We start from the raw sequence: 20,722 nt of genomic DNA on the forward strand, positions 1-20,722 counted from the left end.
TAACAGGGCAGGCCATGACGGAGCTGATTTTAAATATCAGTTTTATTACTTAATCAAAAATATTGCCACGCTAGAAATGTACAATGACACAGTAGAAGTACAATAGACTGGTTGTGGTCGAATCATAGCAACACAAGTGTTAATGAAGACTATTTTTAGAGGAATATTGCATCATTTTAGAAAACATGTATATACAGTATGTTAATGTTTATTATTTACAGTGCAGTTTGTAAAGTATTTAGGATGAGGAATATAAAGAATGTGTTGGAAACTATGCGCAGACAAATACTGCATACACCAACACATAATGTGCATAACTATTAAACAGTTGTACAGCTATCCAGTACACCTGGCGACGTCGTGGTAACTGCTGATCCATAGAAACGATGTAATGCAGTCCAGCGTTCCCTTACCACACTGATTCTCTACCACTTACATTGTAACATTAAGGAAAATTCTCGCACACATGCACACATGGCTCTAATCCTAACAGATGGAAAGAGATCTTGAACAGTAAAAGTTGATGGCACCATAAAACCGCAATAAAATACTGTATCTATCTATCCGTCTCTCCATCCATGCTTGTCCACAGGACCAGCAGTGGCTACAAACGACTCCAGGAATGCAGGTCAGCAACACTGCAGTGATAGAAACCCACTCATCTCCTGCATCCTGCCACATTTGATCTTGAACCTCCTTAACAGTTAGCAGCCATCACGCTTTAATAAGCATCACCTACACGTCTCTGGGAACCACACGCACACAGAGACTAGCTGGATTCAACTTTTCAAACACAAACATCAGCAAAAGAACTGAAGCTGATCAGCAAATAAACAGCGCAAAACACAACCGACAGTTAATAACAGGAGAGGAGAGGGTTAACAAGAGTTGGAGAGGAACTGTAATAGAGGATGAGCAATGTCAGGGAGGGGCGAAAGATGAACAGTAATAAAGGAGAGGAAGGAGAGGAGAGGGGGGGGGAACGTGAACAGAGAGATATACAGGTTAGAGGACGACCATGAAGATGAGAATGTAGGAAGGCAGAGCGAGAGGATGTCAAGGAATTAATGGATGACAAAACATGCGAGAGACAGACGATGGAAGGAAATAGAAGGATGATAGGAAAAGAAAGAAAGCAAAGGTTTGAGAAGAATTGGGGGGGGGGGGGGGGGGGGGGGGGGGTGAAGATAGAGGTCAGAGAGGAGAGATACTAAGGTCCAGAGACGACAAAAGGAGGAGCGATATGAAGATAGCGAGAGATCAGAGCAAAGTGTGCAAAGAGAAAGAAGGGAAAATTAAGGGCATATTTATGGACGGAGGAAGAGAGAGGAAGAAAAGAAGGATTAGGGAAATCATAAATTTATAGAAGAAAGATGGGAGGACAAGAAGACTGACAGACATAAAAAGAATGTATAAAAACTAAGTAGGGCAGAAAACTGCCTCTCTAGTGCTCAGCCTCTATCTCCTCCTCTTTCTCTCTATCATTCTTTCTTATTTCTATCCTTAGCAGCACCATTACTCAGGGAGGACTACCACCGTACAAAATGATCTAGTTTACAGGAATAGGAGCTGGAGACCTACATAGTCAAAATCAGCACTGGACCCTCCATCCTCCTGCTTAAATTGTCACAGACGTGGTGACGCAGGTTCACGCGATCTCTGTCATCACACACACTGATTCAGGGTTCCCCAGCCCAAGGACGATACGTAAAGACCAACCATCATTAGGAGAGCCCTCTCAGCAGGGGGTCTGCGAAACACGATCCGCGTCACCACCGTACACAGCAACACTATTTGGACGTCAGCAACAGCAAGCTAGACCAAAGCCTTCTTTTTCTGCTTAACCCTCTGGATCAATAACCCCGGACAAAAACATCCCGAGAACAAAGGCCAAGAAAAAGAATCGATGGCTGTTCTGCTTTAGTTTGTACAAGTGTTCGTGTTCATACAGCTGAAAGGTGGCACGAGTTAGCGCGAGACGTAAGCAGTTAAAGGTGGACTTTCGGGAGAAAGACTGTTAATATTTGAAATCAACACCCAAACAAATAACCCCCTTCAGATTTACCGTCCCTCTCGCTCCCACTGACTTTTTCTTCATACAGCGCCCCCTGATGCTGATGAGCTGGAATAAATAGTGCTGTCATATGTCACAGTACTATCAAAGGGATATTTACTGACACATTTCTGATGAAAGTTGTGGATATATCAGTCACAATGATTTACAAATAGACTTTGCAGGTAAGTACTGGATAACGTGATGTATAACACTTGCTATATCTCTTGTACAGTTTCAAGATAAAAGACCACAAGGATGGAGAGAACAGATAAAGTCTACAGGCCAGGCGAGGACATATCAGATGATGATCTAACCAGAAAAAAAACGACTGGAAAGATCCAAGAGCAAGAGCAAGAACAAAAGTCCAAACATCCAAAGTACAGTACTCTCAGATGAAAAATGAACGGCTGTTTTATTTTGTTTGAACCGATGTTAAGGACACAGTCCATTGCAAATTGTAAAGAAGCGAAGAAGTGTTTTTGTCTTTTGTCTTTTGTCCTGTACAGGGATTCTGTACAAGCAGAGTGAACATGTCTTTAGCTTTTTATAAGGTCTCACAGGGACATATGTGATTGTCCGCTCACTATTTTGATTGCCTGGTCTTGGCATCGGCTGTCAGTTACTTTTGGCTTCCTTACATATCTAATAAGTCTATCAGCAGTCTTTGAAATCATGGAAACTGATACAATATATACCGATATACAAAAAAGAATCAAAAAAACACTGGACATGATGTTTGTCTGTCCCTTGTGCCAAAGTAGAAAGTAGAACAGGCATAACTCATACAAAATAAAGTTGGTCATACTTTACTTAATAATTAATGATAATAATTATAAAAATAGTAGCAGGAACCAAATACATCAAATGTTCATCATATCGCTCTTTTTCTCTTCCATCTATCAACAATCTGATGTCCTATCCACAAAAAAAATATATATATATATATAATATCTGGCTTTTCACATCTTGATATGTATATATATATATATATATATATATATATATATATATATATATATATACTGTATGTACAAGTCTTCATATGAAATGACATATCTAGTCCAAATTGCTGATTCCTCCGACGTAAAAAAGTCGCTCCACACCTCAGTATACGTCTTTTGAGATGGAGAGAGAAGAAAAGCAGAATGAGAGACAAAGAGGGAAGAATATGCATGATCTACTTAAATGTTTCTCCATTCAAAAGTAATAGCCCATGAACAGACGATAAACGATCCTCAACTATCTCTCAGCTCCTCTCATTCTTTTCAGAAGCTACTGAAGGGAGAGGGGATGAAGTGACGGGTGGGTGTGAAGTCAGGACAAAAAGAGAGGAACAAGCTCAGATTCACTAAAGCTGCGATCTTGTATGCGCACGGCTGTATGCATGCATTAGATGCCTTCACACACACACACACACACACACACACACACACACACACACACACACAACCTCACAAACACTTGACCTCCTTCGCAAATTTCAGCGTCCTGGGGTAAAAAATATTCTTTTGGTGGACCGAGCGTATAACGGACAGAGCGAGCTAAGGAACTGCTGGCTGCAGTTAAAAAAAGGAGGCAAAAAAAAGTTGCACAAACCTAGGGAGAATAGAAAATGACAGAGAAGAGAGTGAAAAAGACAGAGCGAGAGTGAGCTAAACATCAAGAGCTTTTGATTCCCCCCATAAAACGTCCCTTTTAAGAATGCCCATGAAATTAACTCGCTGAAAGAAAGCAATCTCAATCGATTCAATCCCCTCTAAAACAAACTTTCAAACAGTCACCATACCTCCAGCTCTAAAGAGTCTCCGTGGGATATTAAACAGATTCTCTTCTGTCTTTTCTCTCTCACCCCCCCCCCCCCCTCTCTTTTTTCCCTCTCTGTCTTACGCTTTCTCAGTTTCCCTTAGACCTTAGCTGCCATCTTTACGCTGGCACACTAACAGAAAGAGGAGGAATCTTTAATCTTTACAATGAGAATGGATGCTGGTTCACACTTTTCAATTTGTGTTGGGCCCTCTTACTACACTGCACCTTGCCAGCTTCAGGTGGATGTGTGGATCTCCTTCAGTTAGCAGCGCTCTTCACAAGGTCCCAGGATATGATGTACATGTTGTCCACATATCTAAAGACTGTTTTAGTATGTGTCTAACACCGGGTCAAAACTAATCTGTGTGTACTGTGTGGAAACCAGAAATGTCAATAAAATGTATCTGCTGATGCTTTATTTGTATTTGAGGATTACACATAAATAAGGTTGTAAATCACATTCCAAAAGCTTTATCATGCATTCAACTGTAATTTGCCATCATATACTAAAAACGAGAAGTGGGTTTGGCTTTATTTACAGCTGAATTAGATCACAATGACTGGACTGACATTTGGTAGATTGAGAGGCCCTTCAGGTTTTCTCTGTACAGCATCTTAAATTGGTTCAACTACGCAGAGATTGAGAAAATAAATCACTGTATGAGAAATGGACAATTTAGGTGTGCAAAATGGTCCATTATTCACTATAGCTTTGAGAACACAGTGAATTTGCACGTACTAACTACAGTTCTGAGAGCTAACAAGATAAGCATCTCAGCTGTCATTTCTCTTTACTCAAATTCAAGCAAACACTCACTTGCAAGCACAATGTGACTCGTCAGTGAGGAGTGAGGCATGCACTCCTACCGTCGAAATAACTTTTACTTTTCTGGACCCTCCTAGAACACAGCGACACTCAAGGTCTCCCGGTTAAAGTAGAGTGGAGCTGTCCTAGGACAGCGTGACCAGGGCAGGAGGAGAATCCCTGATGGATTCATGGAGGCCCTAAAACCTTGGTGAGGAGAGGAGAGGAACTTCTAAAACTTCTGCACTTTCGGGGATCAGCGAACAAACACAGGTAGGGGAGAAAAGGAGGAGGACAACAACTGAGAAACGTAGGAGGATGTTCTGGAAAAGAAAGGCGAGTGAGGTAGAGGGAGAGAGGATGAGTGTGGTGGTCGACCTCGTGGAGCGGCAGACGCAGTAGAAATAGCTGCCCCACTTGTAGACACACTTTCTGTTGCTCGCCGATTGTCCTCGATGCGCTGGGGTAGCTAACCTATATAGGCCTGCCGCACGCTGCGGCATCTCCCACACACTCACAAACACACATGAACACGCACTCTGTGTGTGTGTGTGTGTGTGTCCCTCTCTCTCTCACTCTCTCTCTGCCTAACACACACAGATATGCACACATGGGAGGGGAGGGGGGAGGCTAAAATCAGGCCACACATGCTGTAGCTACCGCTGAGTTAAGTCACCTGTGCTGCTAGCCTAGCTTGCTAGCGGGCAGCCAGCTGCTCCTCTAATTAAGAGCCCATCTACTCAAGGGGCCTGAGCATATGGAGGACTCTATAGCTAGGAACTGGTTTTATAATAGATAGCAAAGCCATACGCTTGAGTACCGGCCAGAATTCCTGAAGTTGGATGTCCTGCATTAGGAAGATACGGTTATTGTGGTCCTGACCAGACACTGTGCAGTAAAGGAGTTACTACGATACCTCCAGTATACGCTCTGAGACAGTGACGAGCTTGTTCAGTTGATATTTGCGTATTGAATGGACCAGTGCCGTATATATCTAGTATGCTATTATATCGTGCTGTTTTCCACATGCAGAGCAGATGAGACAGTTAGTGGCACTACTTGAATTTGAATGATTAGCCGCAAATGAATCAAAGCACTTCACCTGAGAGAGGTGATTTAATTGAGCGTATCTTCAAAGACTCAATCTCTCCTCATATACGCTGTACTGTAAGGAGCAAAGACAGACATCAAGGTGTCTGAAATTAGTTTTAATTTAATTGATTGAAATAAATCAGAAAGTTACCAGAACTGGCAACAACATAAAAAATACCTGGGTTTTTTTGTCCAGAAAAAAACATCTAGATAAAACATGGTACTTCAACTAAATGCATTCTCTGTTAGTGGGATCCCCATACTGATCTACGAATTATGCCATGTGAGGCATGACAACAAAAAGAAACACATAGATGAGCAGAATATCGAATGAATTATAACATCTGAGGTATAAATGCAATCTATTTGACTGAAGTTACTTTGATACCTTCAACAGTAGTTTGATTGACTTTTCTTTCCAAGGCCAGGACTAATAGCTACTTCACAAAACAAGCACGCACACGCACACACACACACACACACACACTTGCATGGGCAGACACACTGAACCACAAACACATGGGCAGGCATACAAATGTGCATGCTAACACATACTGCACACACAAACCCACACCCTTGCTTGCTGTAGCCTCCAGTACTGACAAATATACAATTATGTGGGGACATTTCAGGCTACATTATGAGAAATGCATTAGTCAGTGCTGGCAAATGGAGCACGGCGCAGACGTATCTAAAGATGTGTGTGTGTGTGTGTGTGTGTGTGTGTGTGTGTGTGTGTGTGTGTGTGTAAATGTGTGTGCATGTGTGAGAAAGTGAAAGAAAGAAAAACACAGAGGTGGAAACTTAAGATGTAGGAAAAGAAGAAAAATCTAAAGGAAGGATGATGACAGTTATCATAAAATGATAGGATTGAAGGCTGTACTTCATGCAGACTCAGTCAGCAGAGGGGTATTTTTCTGAGGCACGATGAGGCATTGGCCCCTGTATAGGGGACTCGTCTTGCAACGCAAAATAAACATAGTCGATGTAGGGGGACTGTCACTAGCAATCCAGCGCTGCACAGCAATTTTGGTGTCAAGATTCACCATCTACCTGTGTGTGGAGCTGGTCAATAGTTCACTTAGAGCTGTACTTTTTTTAAAGAATTAAGTTGGGACACACACAACCTACACAGAACTTTCTAAAAACCACACAAACCTTTATTAAAATAAGTATGGTAACCTTGTTTGTTTCACTTTTATTTTTACACTAGCTTAATTTACTGCATATTAATAACCACAATATATATCTATATATATTTTTTATTAAAATAATTCCAGCAATGTAGAGTTAAGAATAACATCTGGCTCTTACCAGCAACCTTCAACCACAACAGTAAAGGCCGATCCATTCAGCTATGTAACTGTCTTTACCGTCATCTGAGGGTGGCAGCTATGTGTTCCATCTAATTTGAGTTGCACACTTTCTTTAATAAGCACAGACAAACCAAATTCACTGTGAAGAACTTATATTGCAAAATAACCAAAACTGAAGTCCACATATCAAACTAGTCTGTAGTTCAATATTCTACAAAGATCATCGAGCAAAAAAATCAAGGAGGCAAGACAAAAGAAGCTCACTTTGCTCTGTAAAAAATCAAAAGACAATAAACCCTCTTGTTTTCTATGAGAAAACACACTCTGGACCATTCCCTTGTTTCCAACGGGGCCTGGTAAATGTAGCACCTGAAGCTTCCTAGGCTAATTTCAGTAGCAGTAGACCTGTGGCTTCAATGAACAACATGATGTGTATTAACGGAATCATTACTGTGCATTGAACTGTTACAGTTACAGCGCGTGACTTTCCTCGGGATTCACTACTCTACTGTGAAACTGTGAGTACTTCATAGTGGGAAGAGCAGTTCTTTAGATGGAATAAAAGGTGTCAATGTGATTTGCCATGATTGTAACACATCTTCTGATCATATGTGCAGTTATCAGTGGGAGAATCTAAATCTCTGCATCCAAGTACAAGAATATAAAGTGAGCGCTCTGTGAAGCCAGTAACTAAAGCTCAGTGGTGTAAGGCAGACGGAGAGGTTTATTTCTGTTATGTGCATTCATTTTGACACTGTATGAGTAAAGTCAAACAATATCTGTGTGCAGGTGTGTTTGTGTGTAAGTCACTGTATGTTAGTGTGAGTATTGTGCACCCACTCGCTCACACAATGAAACAGCTTTCCCCCCGTTAACAATGCTTCTTGCCAACTTTATACGCAGCAGGATTAAAGGTATAAAGAAACTTTGAGAGGAGATGAAAAAGGTGTTTTAAAACAAGGAGACGAGAAACAAAGAAACCCTAAAACTCTGTTCCTGTTTCCGTTACAGGCAGCCATTTTTAGACAGTCATCCATTAGGTGTGCTGCGTTCCCATACTGTCAGCCCCGAGTGAAGCCAAAGAGGCCGTGTCAAGGGCCTAGGCAGGAAGCAGCACAGCACCCTCTCTCAGCACTGTGGGGATTGGAGGAAGGAGGGGAGGAGCAGGTAGTGGACTATAATATGAATGTCACTGCAGCACAACATCTTTAGAATGAGTAAGATGGATTATTGCTTAAGCTCAATGTGAAAATGCTCGTAAAGAAATGGGAAAGAAAAGAGGGAAGAAAGGGTGGCGGCTGAGGCTCAGCATAAAATACATTGTCACAGATAGGATAACAAAGAAAGAGGACAGAGAAGGAAGAAGCTTGCAGTAAAGATTTCTGTTCAAATTGATTTTCATTTACTTATTTGTAATCTTATAGATTCAGGCGTTCTTACATAAAGCACATTTCCCACGCTTGAAACGCAGCGCAGAGTGCATTGTTTGCGTCTGTCAGAGCGAAAGAGACAGGGTGTGTATGTGGTCTGTGTGTATCTCACCTCTGGCCCTATGTGCTCCGTCTGTGTTGCACGGTCAGTCATTTGGCAGTCTTTCATCTTCTGGGCAGCTTTGGCACTCTCCTGCATACAAAACAAACACACACTCATCAGCCGTGTCCAAAATCTCACAAAAAAAAAAATTACTTTAAATATGAATAAATCAGAAAAACAAAATGCTCTCCCAGCAGACTAATGCCTCCACTCGCAACACTTCCGTGCATAACTAGCTATCAAGAGAAAAGAAAAAAAATCTGCACCTCTTAAGAACCTCAGAGCCAAAAAATCCTTTTCTCCCCATCGGCTGCCTCTCCTGGAAATCCAAGAGGTCATAAAACTGGGCTGAATTGCAGGAGAACTTTTCTAAAGCAATATTGGAGCAGGGACCCTCTCAAAGTGCACCAGTAGAGAAAAATTCATAAAAAGTGAAGGCTAGTACTGGCCAGCCTACTAGAAAGGTCCTTCTGGGACATAATTAATAGGTTTCCTCTGGCAGATTTACAGACGGCTGTGTAGAGAGAAAAGTGTTTGCCCTGTCCTTCAAAATGCAGCCCTTTTAACATGACCAGGAACCTGCCGACTCCTGTGTTACCTCTATGTGATTATTTTGAAAGGCAGGTTGCCGGTCCTCTGAATGAGGAGGGCCCAGCACTATTTCCACCCGGAGGATTTTATGATGACGTCGCTATTCATTCTGTCACGCTCGCCCTACGCTGCTCATGGGCTGGGGAACAGAACGGGTTGAAAGTAACACTGGATATGAAATATTGAGAAATTCATTAACCTTGACTTAAATTCATCACCAGAAGTAAGACAAGGTGTACGGATGGGTTAATGGTAAGGAGAATGAAATAAAGTTAATTTATGATATGGCTCTGAACCCAACTCACCGTCCTGTTCAAATCCATCTAGCAGAGACTAGCTGACAGATATGTTCAAAATCAGTTTTCATTGGTCATGCCCATGCCCACATTAAAAGCAAAAGGGGCTTTCCGCAGCTAAATGTTGCAGTTGGAGCACAGCCCTTCAACAAAATGCAGCAGCAGAGAGAGGAGAAAAGTCATAAATAGTGACAGCTAGTGATGGCCAGCCAGCCAGCAGGTCCTTCTAGGAGATAATTAATAGGTTTTCACTGGCAGATTTACAGACGAGGCAGAGCAAAAAGAGCGTTGGCTGTGAGCTGCCCTTTCCTTCAAAATGCTGCACTTTAACATGGCTGTGTCAGGCAAGGTATCCCTTTCTGACTCACACTGAGACACATATAGAGCCTCACAAATGTTCACAAGGGCAACATGGACCCTCAAATGCACAACTTCCTGAATTTGAAACATTGACAGAATGAACTTTGTTCCAAGGAAGGACATATGGTGTGAATTAAAAATAAGGTTAGGCTTTGGCTGCAGTAAGGACACTGGCTGGATCTGACATATACACAAACAGATTTATGCACACTTTGCTCGTAAAAAACACACACACACACACACACACACACATGCACAGTACATGTCTGGAAATCAAATCCAGCCGGTAGCAGGAGCCAGAACATCCCTGTCAGAGAGAAGTGCCAAACAAATGAATACACACACACACATCCAAGGCTGATCAGCATCTGTGTGTGTGTTTGTGCATGGCCTAAAGACTGATGGATGAGTCCACAGAGAGTAAGAGAGAGAGAGAAAACACCTCTATAATACACAAGGGGTGTTGGGGTAATGAGAAAAATAAGTTAACACCATGTAATAATAATAATAATAATAATACATTTTATTTATATAGCGCTTTAAAAGGCACTCAAAGACACTTTACATGGTAAAAAAAAAAAACAATAACAGCATTTATAATAAGAACAAAATCATAACAGTAAGGAACAACACGAAAAGAAAGAAAGAAAACACACATAACTGACTTTACAGGTTAAAAGCAGATTTAAATAGGTGAGTTTTAAGTGCAGTTTAGAAAGTGGCGAGTGAGGGAGAATGTCTGAGGTGTTGGGGGAGGGAGTTCCAGAGGGAGGGGGCAGCAATGGAGAAGGCCCTGTCCCCCCAGCTCCGATGCTTGGACAGAGTAGGGGGGGGTAAGGAGGTTGGCGTCGGCGGATCTGAGGTTGCGGTTGGGAGTGTGACGGTGCAGGAGCTCTGAAAGGTATGAAGGGGCGAGGTTGTGAAGGGCTTTATAAGTGATGAGGAGGATCTTGAAGTGGATTCTTTGCTGTATGGGGAGTCAGTGGAGGTTTTGGAGGACTGATGTGGTCTCTAGTACGGGAGTGGGACAGCAGACGGGCAGCTGAGTTCTGGATGTATTGAAGTTTGTTGATGATTTTGGTGGGTGAGCCGTACAAAAGGGTGTAAATACAAAAGGGTGATCAAACTGTAGACAGACCTTCAAAAACAAGGCATGTGATATTCTATATTTTTGTCCCTTCATAACCATGAACACTTCAAGTTTATTTTTGATTAAATCCCAAATACCGCTGCTGTAAACAGTCCCTACAAATGCACAATTCACTCCTGTTTTATCAACGCTTGCTAAAAAATACAGTGCCTTGCTGTTTTAGGAAACTTCTCATCCTTGTTAAAAATGGTGATCTGTTTTTAAAAATGTACATCTTTAGTAGGAATGAATGCCACACATAGGCTGGGGAGCTCAGAAGGTATTGAAAAGCGGAATAATGAGCTGTTGGTTTCCACCAGACTTAATGAGAATAAGAAACATACAGAATATCAGTTCAAATGCTTGTGTTGCTCAGTTGTTCGACACTGTCATAGAGGAGTTACTGTAACTTCAGGTTCATTATTGAGGCATTGATGTAGTTTGTAGTTAGGTGAAATGTATTCTGGTTGATAATCTCTTGACAACGTCACTGTAATCTTTATCTCAACTATAATACAACATCTACTGAAGCAGCCTCCAGACAAATTAATCAGCCTGAGCTACAAAGGACTGCCACAGAGAAATACTGTCATACAAAAAAAAAAGATAACATTTCTTCTATCACTTCTAATCCGCTAAAGTAGTGTAGTATTTTAGTCATTGAATTCCATTTCCATGTGAAATGGAATTATAAATAGATGTTAAATGCATCATAGGCTGCTGCATGTATTTCTTAAAAAAAGAAAAACTACCTACAAGGATTACTGACTGCAATTAAAAGGGTGCTTTAGTCTAGCCTGTCAAGGAGAGAAATGATGGTTACATGAACTGTTAAACAGTGTCAACAGTCTTAATACAGCTCCTTTCCGGAGTGGGTATTGTGAGCAGCGGGTACCTCCAGACACAGCTGTGTTCTGGGGACGCTGTACCCGTCCGTGCATGTAGCCGTAAATCTGAGGTCTGAATACAAATGTATTGGGGTTAGGCAACTTTGGAGCAACTAGCAAGAGTAAGCTAGATCTTGAAAGTATCCTCCCTGGAGGCCTGAGTAGCGCATTGGTGTTGTTACTACCTTGTGTCTCAATCGCATGTGAAATGAAATAAACAACACACAAGGCTATCGCTAGTTGTCACAGCTGTCAAGCTAGCACGTTAGCGCTGGGGTGTTTTGTCTGCTCAGCCTTGTGGAAGACTCCAGTCACATGCAATGAGTGCAGTCATGAAAGGATGGTTGGCCTTCCAATCGTTTCATAAAAGGTAGAACAAAATCCTTTTAGGGGCTTATTACAGGCCTGCGACAGCCACAGATACCTTATTTCTGTCTCTTTTTTTTGCCAGAGGATTTGATTTACTGTTTTTCTGTTGGGATGTTATTTTAATTTTGACAAATATCACAGAAAAAGAAGTTGCCTACGCTAGCTTTACCTCCACATTAAGCGCACACAGTGCTAACGCAGCCCATAAAGAAAGAGGAGAGAGGAGGATAGGTGCTGCTGAGGGACAAAAATGAGATAAGTCATCAAACAAACAGATGCCAAATGAGTCTCAAGTCAGTGGGTTGGACTGGCATCTCTCACTGTCGCGCCATAACGCTGGCACATTATCCTGCTAAATCCTGGCATAATGTCTGCATTACATTGCTTTGATGGAGCAGGTGACAAATTATGGATGAGCAAATGACAAATGATGAAAAACGTTGCCGTATGTTGAATTTTCGCAGATCATCCAACATCGAGCTTCCAAAATCCCCATTTTCATATTATTTGGTATTATCAAACATCCAACCCTGGAAATGAATCCATGCTTCTCATCCTTGTCTACAGGGGACAGCTTTGTGAAAACATTATACTTCTCTCTTGGCTGGACTGAAGTCCAAATCATAATTCTGCTATAACATTAAGTTGGTGGGAACAAGCAGTTTATAAAGATGGAAAAGATGGGCTTCATGGTGCCACACCATGTGATATCAATACTGTGACTTCAAGCCTACTATAAAAACCCTTCCCACATTCATTTCCTCTCTCTTTCTGTGATCAGTCTTTCCTGTCACTCCGCCCTCTGCTGTATGTCGTCTCACACAGCAGAACATCATGAGAAGAAGGAAAACTCACAAAGCTGTTTGGCAAATTGAAAAAGTAAAACTTTCCAGTTCTTTGAAATGTTTGAAAGGGAATGAAAAATGGTGCTTCAAAGGCAATTAGTCTTTAATTTATACCCGTAAAACAAATAATTCAAAAACATTCAAGCTCCTTAAATTATTAATTTCGAAGTTTAGAAAAACAGGGACCCAGAGAAAGAAACTGAGATAGAGATAAAATTAGATGAGCAAACCTTGCATATATCAATGTCTGAGACTATGAGTTGCTTCTCTTATTAGTTACACGACTCCACCGTATTATGAAGAAACATTTTGATTTATTGGATTCGTTAATATTTATATGTGTACCTATCGCTAAACGACCATCATCTGAACAATCTTCTGGCTGGCAGCTGCTATCGACTACTGTGTTTTTATGTGAGGAAGTCAAAATGGAGCTGTCATTTTTTTAGCTTTTTTTGTTGAAAGTCCTTTGAGAAATCTGGTTGAGTAAAAGCTTTATTTGTTATTACTGTACTATGAACTTCAAAAGTACCAACTATAAATTAAAAGCTTGACTTGCAGCCTTAGTTGTACTCCAAAATGAACACAATCATTTCATTTTGTGTGGTCAACTTCTCTCATACGGATTACTTTGTATACCTATCACTGAGTATCTATCAGTGAAAAGCATTTTGAATATCAAAACACTACCTTGGCAAAAAATGCTGATAATGTTTCGTAGTATTGCATTCACATTTAAAGTCAAACCTTACCAGTTCCTTGTGGAGTCTGAGAATCAGTTCGTCTTTCTCTCTCAGCTGTTGCAGCAAGACCTCCTCTCTGCCGGGGTCCTAAACACAAGCAACAAGACACCACATTACTTAGGACACTGCACACAGCGATGATTTATCTCAGGGACCATATTCCCGCAAAAGCAATACATAGAGCGTAAGAGGATGACAACATACAAAAGGTGTGTGTTTGTGTGTGTGTGTGTGTGTGCACGTGTGAATTTCTGACTGTCTCCATAAAAGTTTACGTGTGTTTTCAAGTGGTTTATGTGCATTTGTTGCTGGTGTCGCTAGTGTGTGGGTACGTGTAATAAAGTTGTCATGCATGCAGTAGGCATTGTGATCTCCTCTTCTCTCTACGTGTCTGTGATAAACTTGGCGTGTCCTATGGCGGTACCCCAGAACACATAGCACTTTAATATGACCTTGTGTTGTCAGGGGACATTACTGTGGAGAAGATGGAGAGCAGCAACCGAGACAGAAGACAGGAGAGGGAGGAGAGTAATAATACTAATAAAAATAACTTTATTCTTATGGAACCTTTCAAAAGTTACAAAGTGCTTCACAGCTAAAAAAAAAAAAAAGAGATGGTTATAAATAATTCTAAAAGTGGCATTATGTCACATTAAAATGTGTTTGATGTTTATGGTGTATCATGTTTACGACCATATCTGTGCCGCAATTGTTACTCGAGTCTCATTTATCCGCCTTGAGTTAACTAACTTAAGTTACTGAAGGGAAAACAGCAACATTTAAAGTCTGCCAACCTGATTTCCTACAGCAGGGTTTGCTAAAGCTCAGTTATTTGACTGACGAACAGCCAAGAGGGAGCTGCCAGAGGATCTCAGGCTACACAATGACTCACAGGGAGGTCCAAAATCGGGCTCCAGACCAAGCAGTTATGATTCAAATATTCTGAAACTGACAGGTAGCTAAGACGTGGACAGAGAGTGACGCAGTGAGAAGAACAGAGGGAATAAGAGGAAAGCAATAACAGGGCGAGAGAGAAGGAGCAGATGACAGACAGACGATCATTACCTCTTCAAGGACATAAAAGCAGGAGACGAAAAGAGGGGCAAGATAACAGGAGGAAAATGAGGCGGAGACGGGAGGAAAGAGGGGCAGTGATAGATAGAAGGAGAGGACAGAGAGTGCCTGAGGCTGAGCATGATGGTCTGAGACCATGGGGAGCCATCTAGCTAAAGGACAGACATAGAGTCAGAGGGAGACCACAGGGAACATATAGCTACAACAACATCCTTTAAATGACCGCTCTGATGCAAACACAGCCTGCTGGCCTGATCCTCAAGTCTCATCAACAATCAGAAATGTACAAAAAGTAACTTGTGTGTTATATTGTGATCGTTATGATGACCTTCAATGGATGAATGGATAAATAACTGTGAGAAAATAAAAAAGGAGCTTGACAGAAAAGACTTTTTAACACATTTTAAAAGCACATTGCAATCTCAATTTAGCCAGCAGCATGTACAAATAAGTTGCATGAATTAAATTGATATAATTAAACCAGAGCCCAGGACCCAGAAAAGCAGAAGAAATGGAATGATGGATTAACCAATTAGGAATACTTGATTCATTTAAACGGTATATATGCAGGAATTGTCTTTAAAAAAAACAATGTAAAGATTTATACAAACATATTCCCTCTCAATCATCACTTATGCTTAGAAGTCTGTGGTGGAGCCTCTATCTACAGAAACCTTGCCCTCGGGCTGATTTTTCTCTTTTCCTCTTATTTCACTTTTAGGGACGTTTCTGGGTGTCAGCAAAGGGCGTTTGGGCCAGTAAGCCGGGGGAGCAGCCAGTTCCCATTCCCACGTTGAATCCCGCCACTGTGCTTCAGTGTTTATTGCTCCTGCTCCTCCCGCTTCGTCTCCTCTGATGTGTGCTGCTATCGGTGTGTCACTTTGACTGAGCTGAGCCACACACACAAGACACACAGAGCAGACAGGCCGCAGCAGGAGGAAGCGTGTGCTTCGGACGCATTCATTCAAATTCCGGCAGCGCGGCACCTTTGTGTTTGCTACAGGTCTGCAGGTTCAGTGGCCTCCTGAGACTTTCTCTCTGTCACAATCTATTATTACCCGTCATTTTAATTTACATTTTGAAATTATAACAAGATACAGGCTAAAGGCATGTTTAAAATGTATACACAGCACTGGCTCTGTATATGGGAAACAAACAAAGTGGATCGGACCCACCGGTACCACTCTGATCCGTAGTGGTCACAGACGCGCTCCAAGGCCTCCAGTCCATCAAAATGATGGACGGCTTTTTTAAATTTTTCATTCATTTATATATATATATATATAAATACACAGTATACAGGACTTCTGTGTTGCTGGTGACTGAAACTCCACACACAAAAAAAAAAAGACTGAACAGACTCCCTCAGGCCCAAACCACTGTCACAACAATCCCACGTTTAGGTTATAGTGGTATAATGTCTCCCAACAGCCCAGAATCTAATACAAAACATTTTAGAACTAACATAAATTTAAAACTTTTGAATACCTTGTAAGGCCTTAAATGCTTTTTAATACTTTTGTGTTTTATGTAACGCACTTAGAATTCCCTCGCTGTTGAAAGGTGCAAAACAGATAAACTTGCCTTGCCTTTTGGAGACCTGCACCACCCAATAAAACCCATCTTACTTTAGCAAAGAATTGGGCTTCTGACTCAGATTGTCTGTTTCAGAAAGTTTAACAAACAGAAGTAGCACCAGTGTATCTGATTGTGATTGTGTGTGATTATGTGTGTGTGTGTGTGTGTGTGTGTATGTGTGTGCATGTGTGTGTGTGTGTGTGTGTGTGTGTGTGTGTGTGTGTGTGTGTGTGTGTGTGTGTGTGTGTGTGTGCGTACGTGTGTTAGGGGACAAGTGTCTGAAAAAGTTTTGATGGCTTTTGTTTTCTGGCTCCCTCATTTTACTAATTGATGTTGAGGTCTGTGTGGGGGCTTTACACAGACAAAAGATAATGGTCAAGAAGGACAGAGCTGAAAGCTTCGCTAAGTGCTTCCATGGTGATAAAACCTAAAAAAAGAAAACCTTTCCCCCTCGGAAATAGAAAAACAATTAACAAAAACAAAACCCAGCGGTATTGAATCTGAATGGACTCTGTTTACCTGCCTTTACAGGAGACATATCGGTATTTATAGATAATAAGGATATGTTTTTTTTTCCTCCTGCCAGACCACAACACCAAAATTACCAACATGAGATTTGGATGGGACTGAAAAACCACTAACATGCTGTGACAATTACTACATTAGTCAGCCTCCTAAATTAATCTCACCCGAATAGGACTGAAAGCTGTTCTAAATGAGCTGTCTGGCTACAGCCGCACAGTGTGTATGCTCCTGTGCCCTGTGTGTGCGTGCGCGTGTGTGTGTGTGTGTGTGTGTGTGTGTGTGTGTGTGTGTGTGTGTGTGTGTGTGTGTGTGCATGACACTGCATGTATATCAGTAGTTGTGTCTCAAAAGTTCAGAACACGCTTATGAATAAATTCAGGTCGACTTAAATGACTTGCATGGTTTGTTTACAGGTCAGATGAGACCGTAAGATTATAAACAGAAAGAAAGAGACGGGGGGGGGGGGGGTACAACCTGTGAGAGGAACACAGAAGGATCACAAAGAGAGAGAGAGAGAGAGATAACGTACATCAACTAGGCCACGCAGATTTAAATGCCAATGGACTGGACATGCTCATATGACCTCAATGTGATGACATACAAATTTTTTTTTTAAAGTTAAGCAAACCTACCATGTCCTATCCTAGAAAATCCATCGAAAAAAAGAAAGACATTAACAAACATAAAACAAAAATGAGAAACTTTAATCTGCTTGCTAAAAGAAGCAACACACAATGTGCATTTAGTCACCCATCAGGTGGCATTCCAACCAATTGTTCAAGGCTGAATTGAATGGAAAAAAGCTGTGGAAGAAAAGCGGGGCATGCGAATTTATTTCTAATGTGATTGGAATAGCCTCAGTGGGGATAAATCTGATCAAAATCGCTGGAGTGCATCCACTTTATGTGATTTTGTGTAAAGGGTTGAGGCCACTCTACGCTTGCAATCAGCAGCAAGTTGAAGAGGGTATGGAGATGAATTGCATTCCCTTTGTTAGCAGAAATTATTAAATTTGTTAACTTTTTTTTGGAGAAAGACACATTTGAGAAAATGTGTTGTTTATTATTATAACACTCCTCTGTATCTAGTTTGTTTAACAAATTGCCTATTTCTTGAAATTGGGTAAAGAGGTGTGAGAAATAACAGCATGATCAAATGCATTCTCCTTGTTCTCTTTATACCAAATTACCAAACACCTATCCAAAACTTTTCACTTCATAACTCAAAAGTGTCCCCTTAAGTTTTAAATGTAGCCTGACCAACAGACAAGAATTGTTAGACCAAAGAACTAAAAGAAAACTCATTCCACTAGTGCTACAGAGTCCAAGAAAATCTCACACCAAGTGTAGATATACATAAATATACACATTTTTTGCCATCATGCATTCTAAAATTGCTTGATTTTGATTTTGGTATTGTCCCAAAATGCTATGCAGAAGAGAAACTGAGGAGCAACTTGTAGTTTAAACAACAAAGAGACAAAAAGAACCTGAAAACATGCTGGTTTGATCCAGCAACCACAAAAGAAAAAAAGTGATGACTCCTTAGTATTTCACCAGCTTTTTGTGGATTTTACTGGCTTTCCTGTTGGTACAAATTGCTAAAGCAGTTAAAATAATTTCTCTACTTACTGCCAAAATAGTGCACTCCTAACATGTATGTAACAAGTATGAAATGGTGTACACAAAGTGGCCACAACATAAAAAAAAAAAAATCCTGCACTAACCTGCATTAAGTAGCCTTCCTCTGAAGTATGAAATACATGTCCATGTCTTTATTTCTGACTACTTCATGTCTGTGCTCATATCCTGCCTGCCTAACTGCCTATAATTATGACTTTAGTAGCATATTATTCATGCACACTGACAGAAGAGTGCATGAGAAGCAGCTGAAGTGTAAAAAAAGAGAGGAGGTGATAAAAAAAAAAAAAAATGTGTCATTTGCACATACAGATACAGTTTCATGCCTTCAAGAATGTACAATTAAAAACGGTGACCTTTGTCAGCTGTCTTCATCAATTTGCTGTCAGTAGACTTTAAAGACCAGGGGTCTCATACATAACGACGGGGCTTTGGAGGCGTACGGCACTTCTCACGCAAAAGTTGTGATCTATAAAAACAAACTGGACGGGAGAATGTGCCCACCTGTACGGAAACTTGGAACAGTTGGTGAGGTGGTGAACTGAAGCCAGACTGTAGAAACTCAGCATGAGAGACATCGCTGCAGGTATAATGATGCCTCTCACGTTTCATTTCACACGTTACTTTGCACTTACAGACCCTCTTTATCATATCAACAGTCAAAACAGCAGTGTTATTCGTGCTTGTACTAGTGAGCCGTGACTATAAGCACATTTCTATTGTAAAAAAAATATAAACCAACTCAAACCTCAAATCAAATTCCACTTAATATTTAATTGGCGCCGTCTGCTCTCCTCACTGCAGAGGAGAGGGCCGAACTACCGATGCTTCACGATGGACGCATTGGAACTGTTAGGACTGCGTGAATGGAAGACTTAGGAGGGAACGAGTGTTCAGAGATCAACTCACGCGCTTTGATTTCGGTCACATACGGTAGACGGTACTTACGGTGAACTGCGATGCTTTAACTCTCCTTCATGAACTGAGAGGCGTGTTGTGTCTGATGAACAGCAGCAGTCATGCGGCCCTAAAGGTTCTCTGTCTGTCCCAAACACCTCAAAAAGGCAGAACGGCTGACAGTCAGGCAACCTGTCAAACCAGCTATGTAAGTTCAAGCTGTTTGAGTTGGAAGAGAGATGTCACCTGAGATACTCACTGAGACATATTAAATATAGCATAAATGTTATGAATAAATATCCTAATTAAAAGCAGTGACATACTCTTTTTCTACTGCGTTACATGTTGGTGAGACAGGAACCCACAGACACATCAGTGATTATAAAATATGAACTTTTAGAGGACCAGAAGCACAAAGACAGGCTTTAGCTATGGCTTAGATCTAACAAAGAGTCACACTTCTGATATCATTCTTGAATGTTTTTATTGGGATTCATTGTCTATTTGTTCTGATTGAATTAACACTCTGTTGAAACTGAAAAGCACAACCTTTTAAGCTGCTCCGCTCAACATAAGCCATTTAAACTGTCGTTTGGACGTTTTTGCAGTCTTATAAATCTCGTTCCGTAGTCATTGCCTCTCCATAAGTCTGTTTTAGCTCTTATCAGCGGGTTTCATGGATTGTTACTTTAGAAACACAGCTCTTTAGTGTTGAGATAGCCTGGGGTAAGGCAGTTAACCTGAAATCTTTTAGTCTTCCTTTTTAAGTAACTGTCGCAAAGCAGCAGTAGATCAGTCTAACTCGTCTTTGTGTTTCTGCCCCAGACTGAACTGACTGTTTAAGATGTTGGTGTAGTGACAGACCGTCCTAGTGAAAAAGTGGCCATAGTGATTATGACAGGAGTAAAGGCAGACGTCAGGTGACATAGAATAAAAAGCAACAAACTACATGTAAGAAAGGAGGTCAGGGTGCCTGGTGGGTCAAACAGGACTTTCACCCAGGAGACTGCTGTTTGAGTCCCGTGAGAAAATCAAAGTTGATTTATTTCAGTGTAGTTACGGAAGCTAACTTACATAATGTACTTAACTAAGTTAACTTAACACATACGTAACTTATTCAAGTTATGTCACAAAACATAAGTTATGTAGTCAAACGTCCTCACTTTAAACACAACCATGA

The 20,722-nt window shown here is 41.1% G+C and overlaps 1 protein-coding gene across 2 annotated transcripts in view; it reads right to left on the reverse strand.

Annotated features, from left to right (window-relative positions):
- ccser1 (coiled-coil serine-rich protein 1) overlaps positions 1-20,722 on the reverse strand; it is a 110,657-nt gene that overhangs the window by 43,624 nt on the left and 46,311 nt on the right. For both annotated transcript variants that reach the window (XM_068703066.1, XM_068703067.1), the window contains exons 9-10: positions 13,838-13,915; positions 8,618-8,698 (exon numbers count right to left, since the gene is read on the reverse strand). In XM_068703066.1, the coding sequence (XP_068559167.1) occupies positions 8,618-8,698; positions 13,838-13,915 (159 nt within the window). The remainder of the gene's footprint in view (positions 1-8,617; positions 8,699-13,837; positions 13,916-20,722) is intronic.

The sequence above is a fragment of the Cebidichthys violaceus genome, unplaced genomic scaffold (assembly GCF_023349555.1).
Source record: "Cebidichthys violaceus isolate CVI_PGR_0920_01 unplaced genomic scaffold, fCebVio1.0.p SCAF_9, whole genome shotgun sequence".
Classification (NCBI taxonomy): domain Eukaryota; kingdom Metazoa; phylum Chordata; class Actinopteri; order Perciformes; family Stichaeidae; genus Cebidichthys; species Cebidichthys violaceus.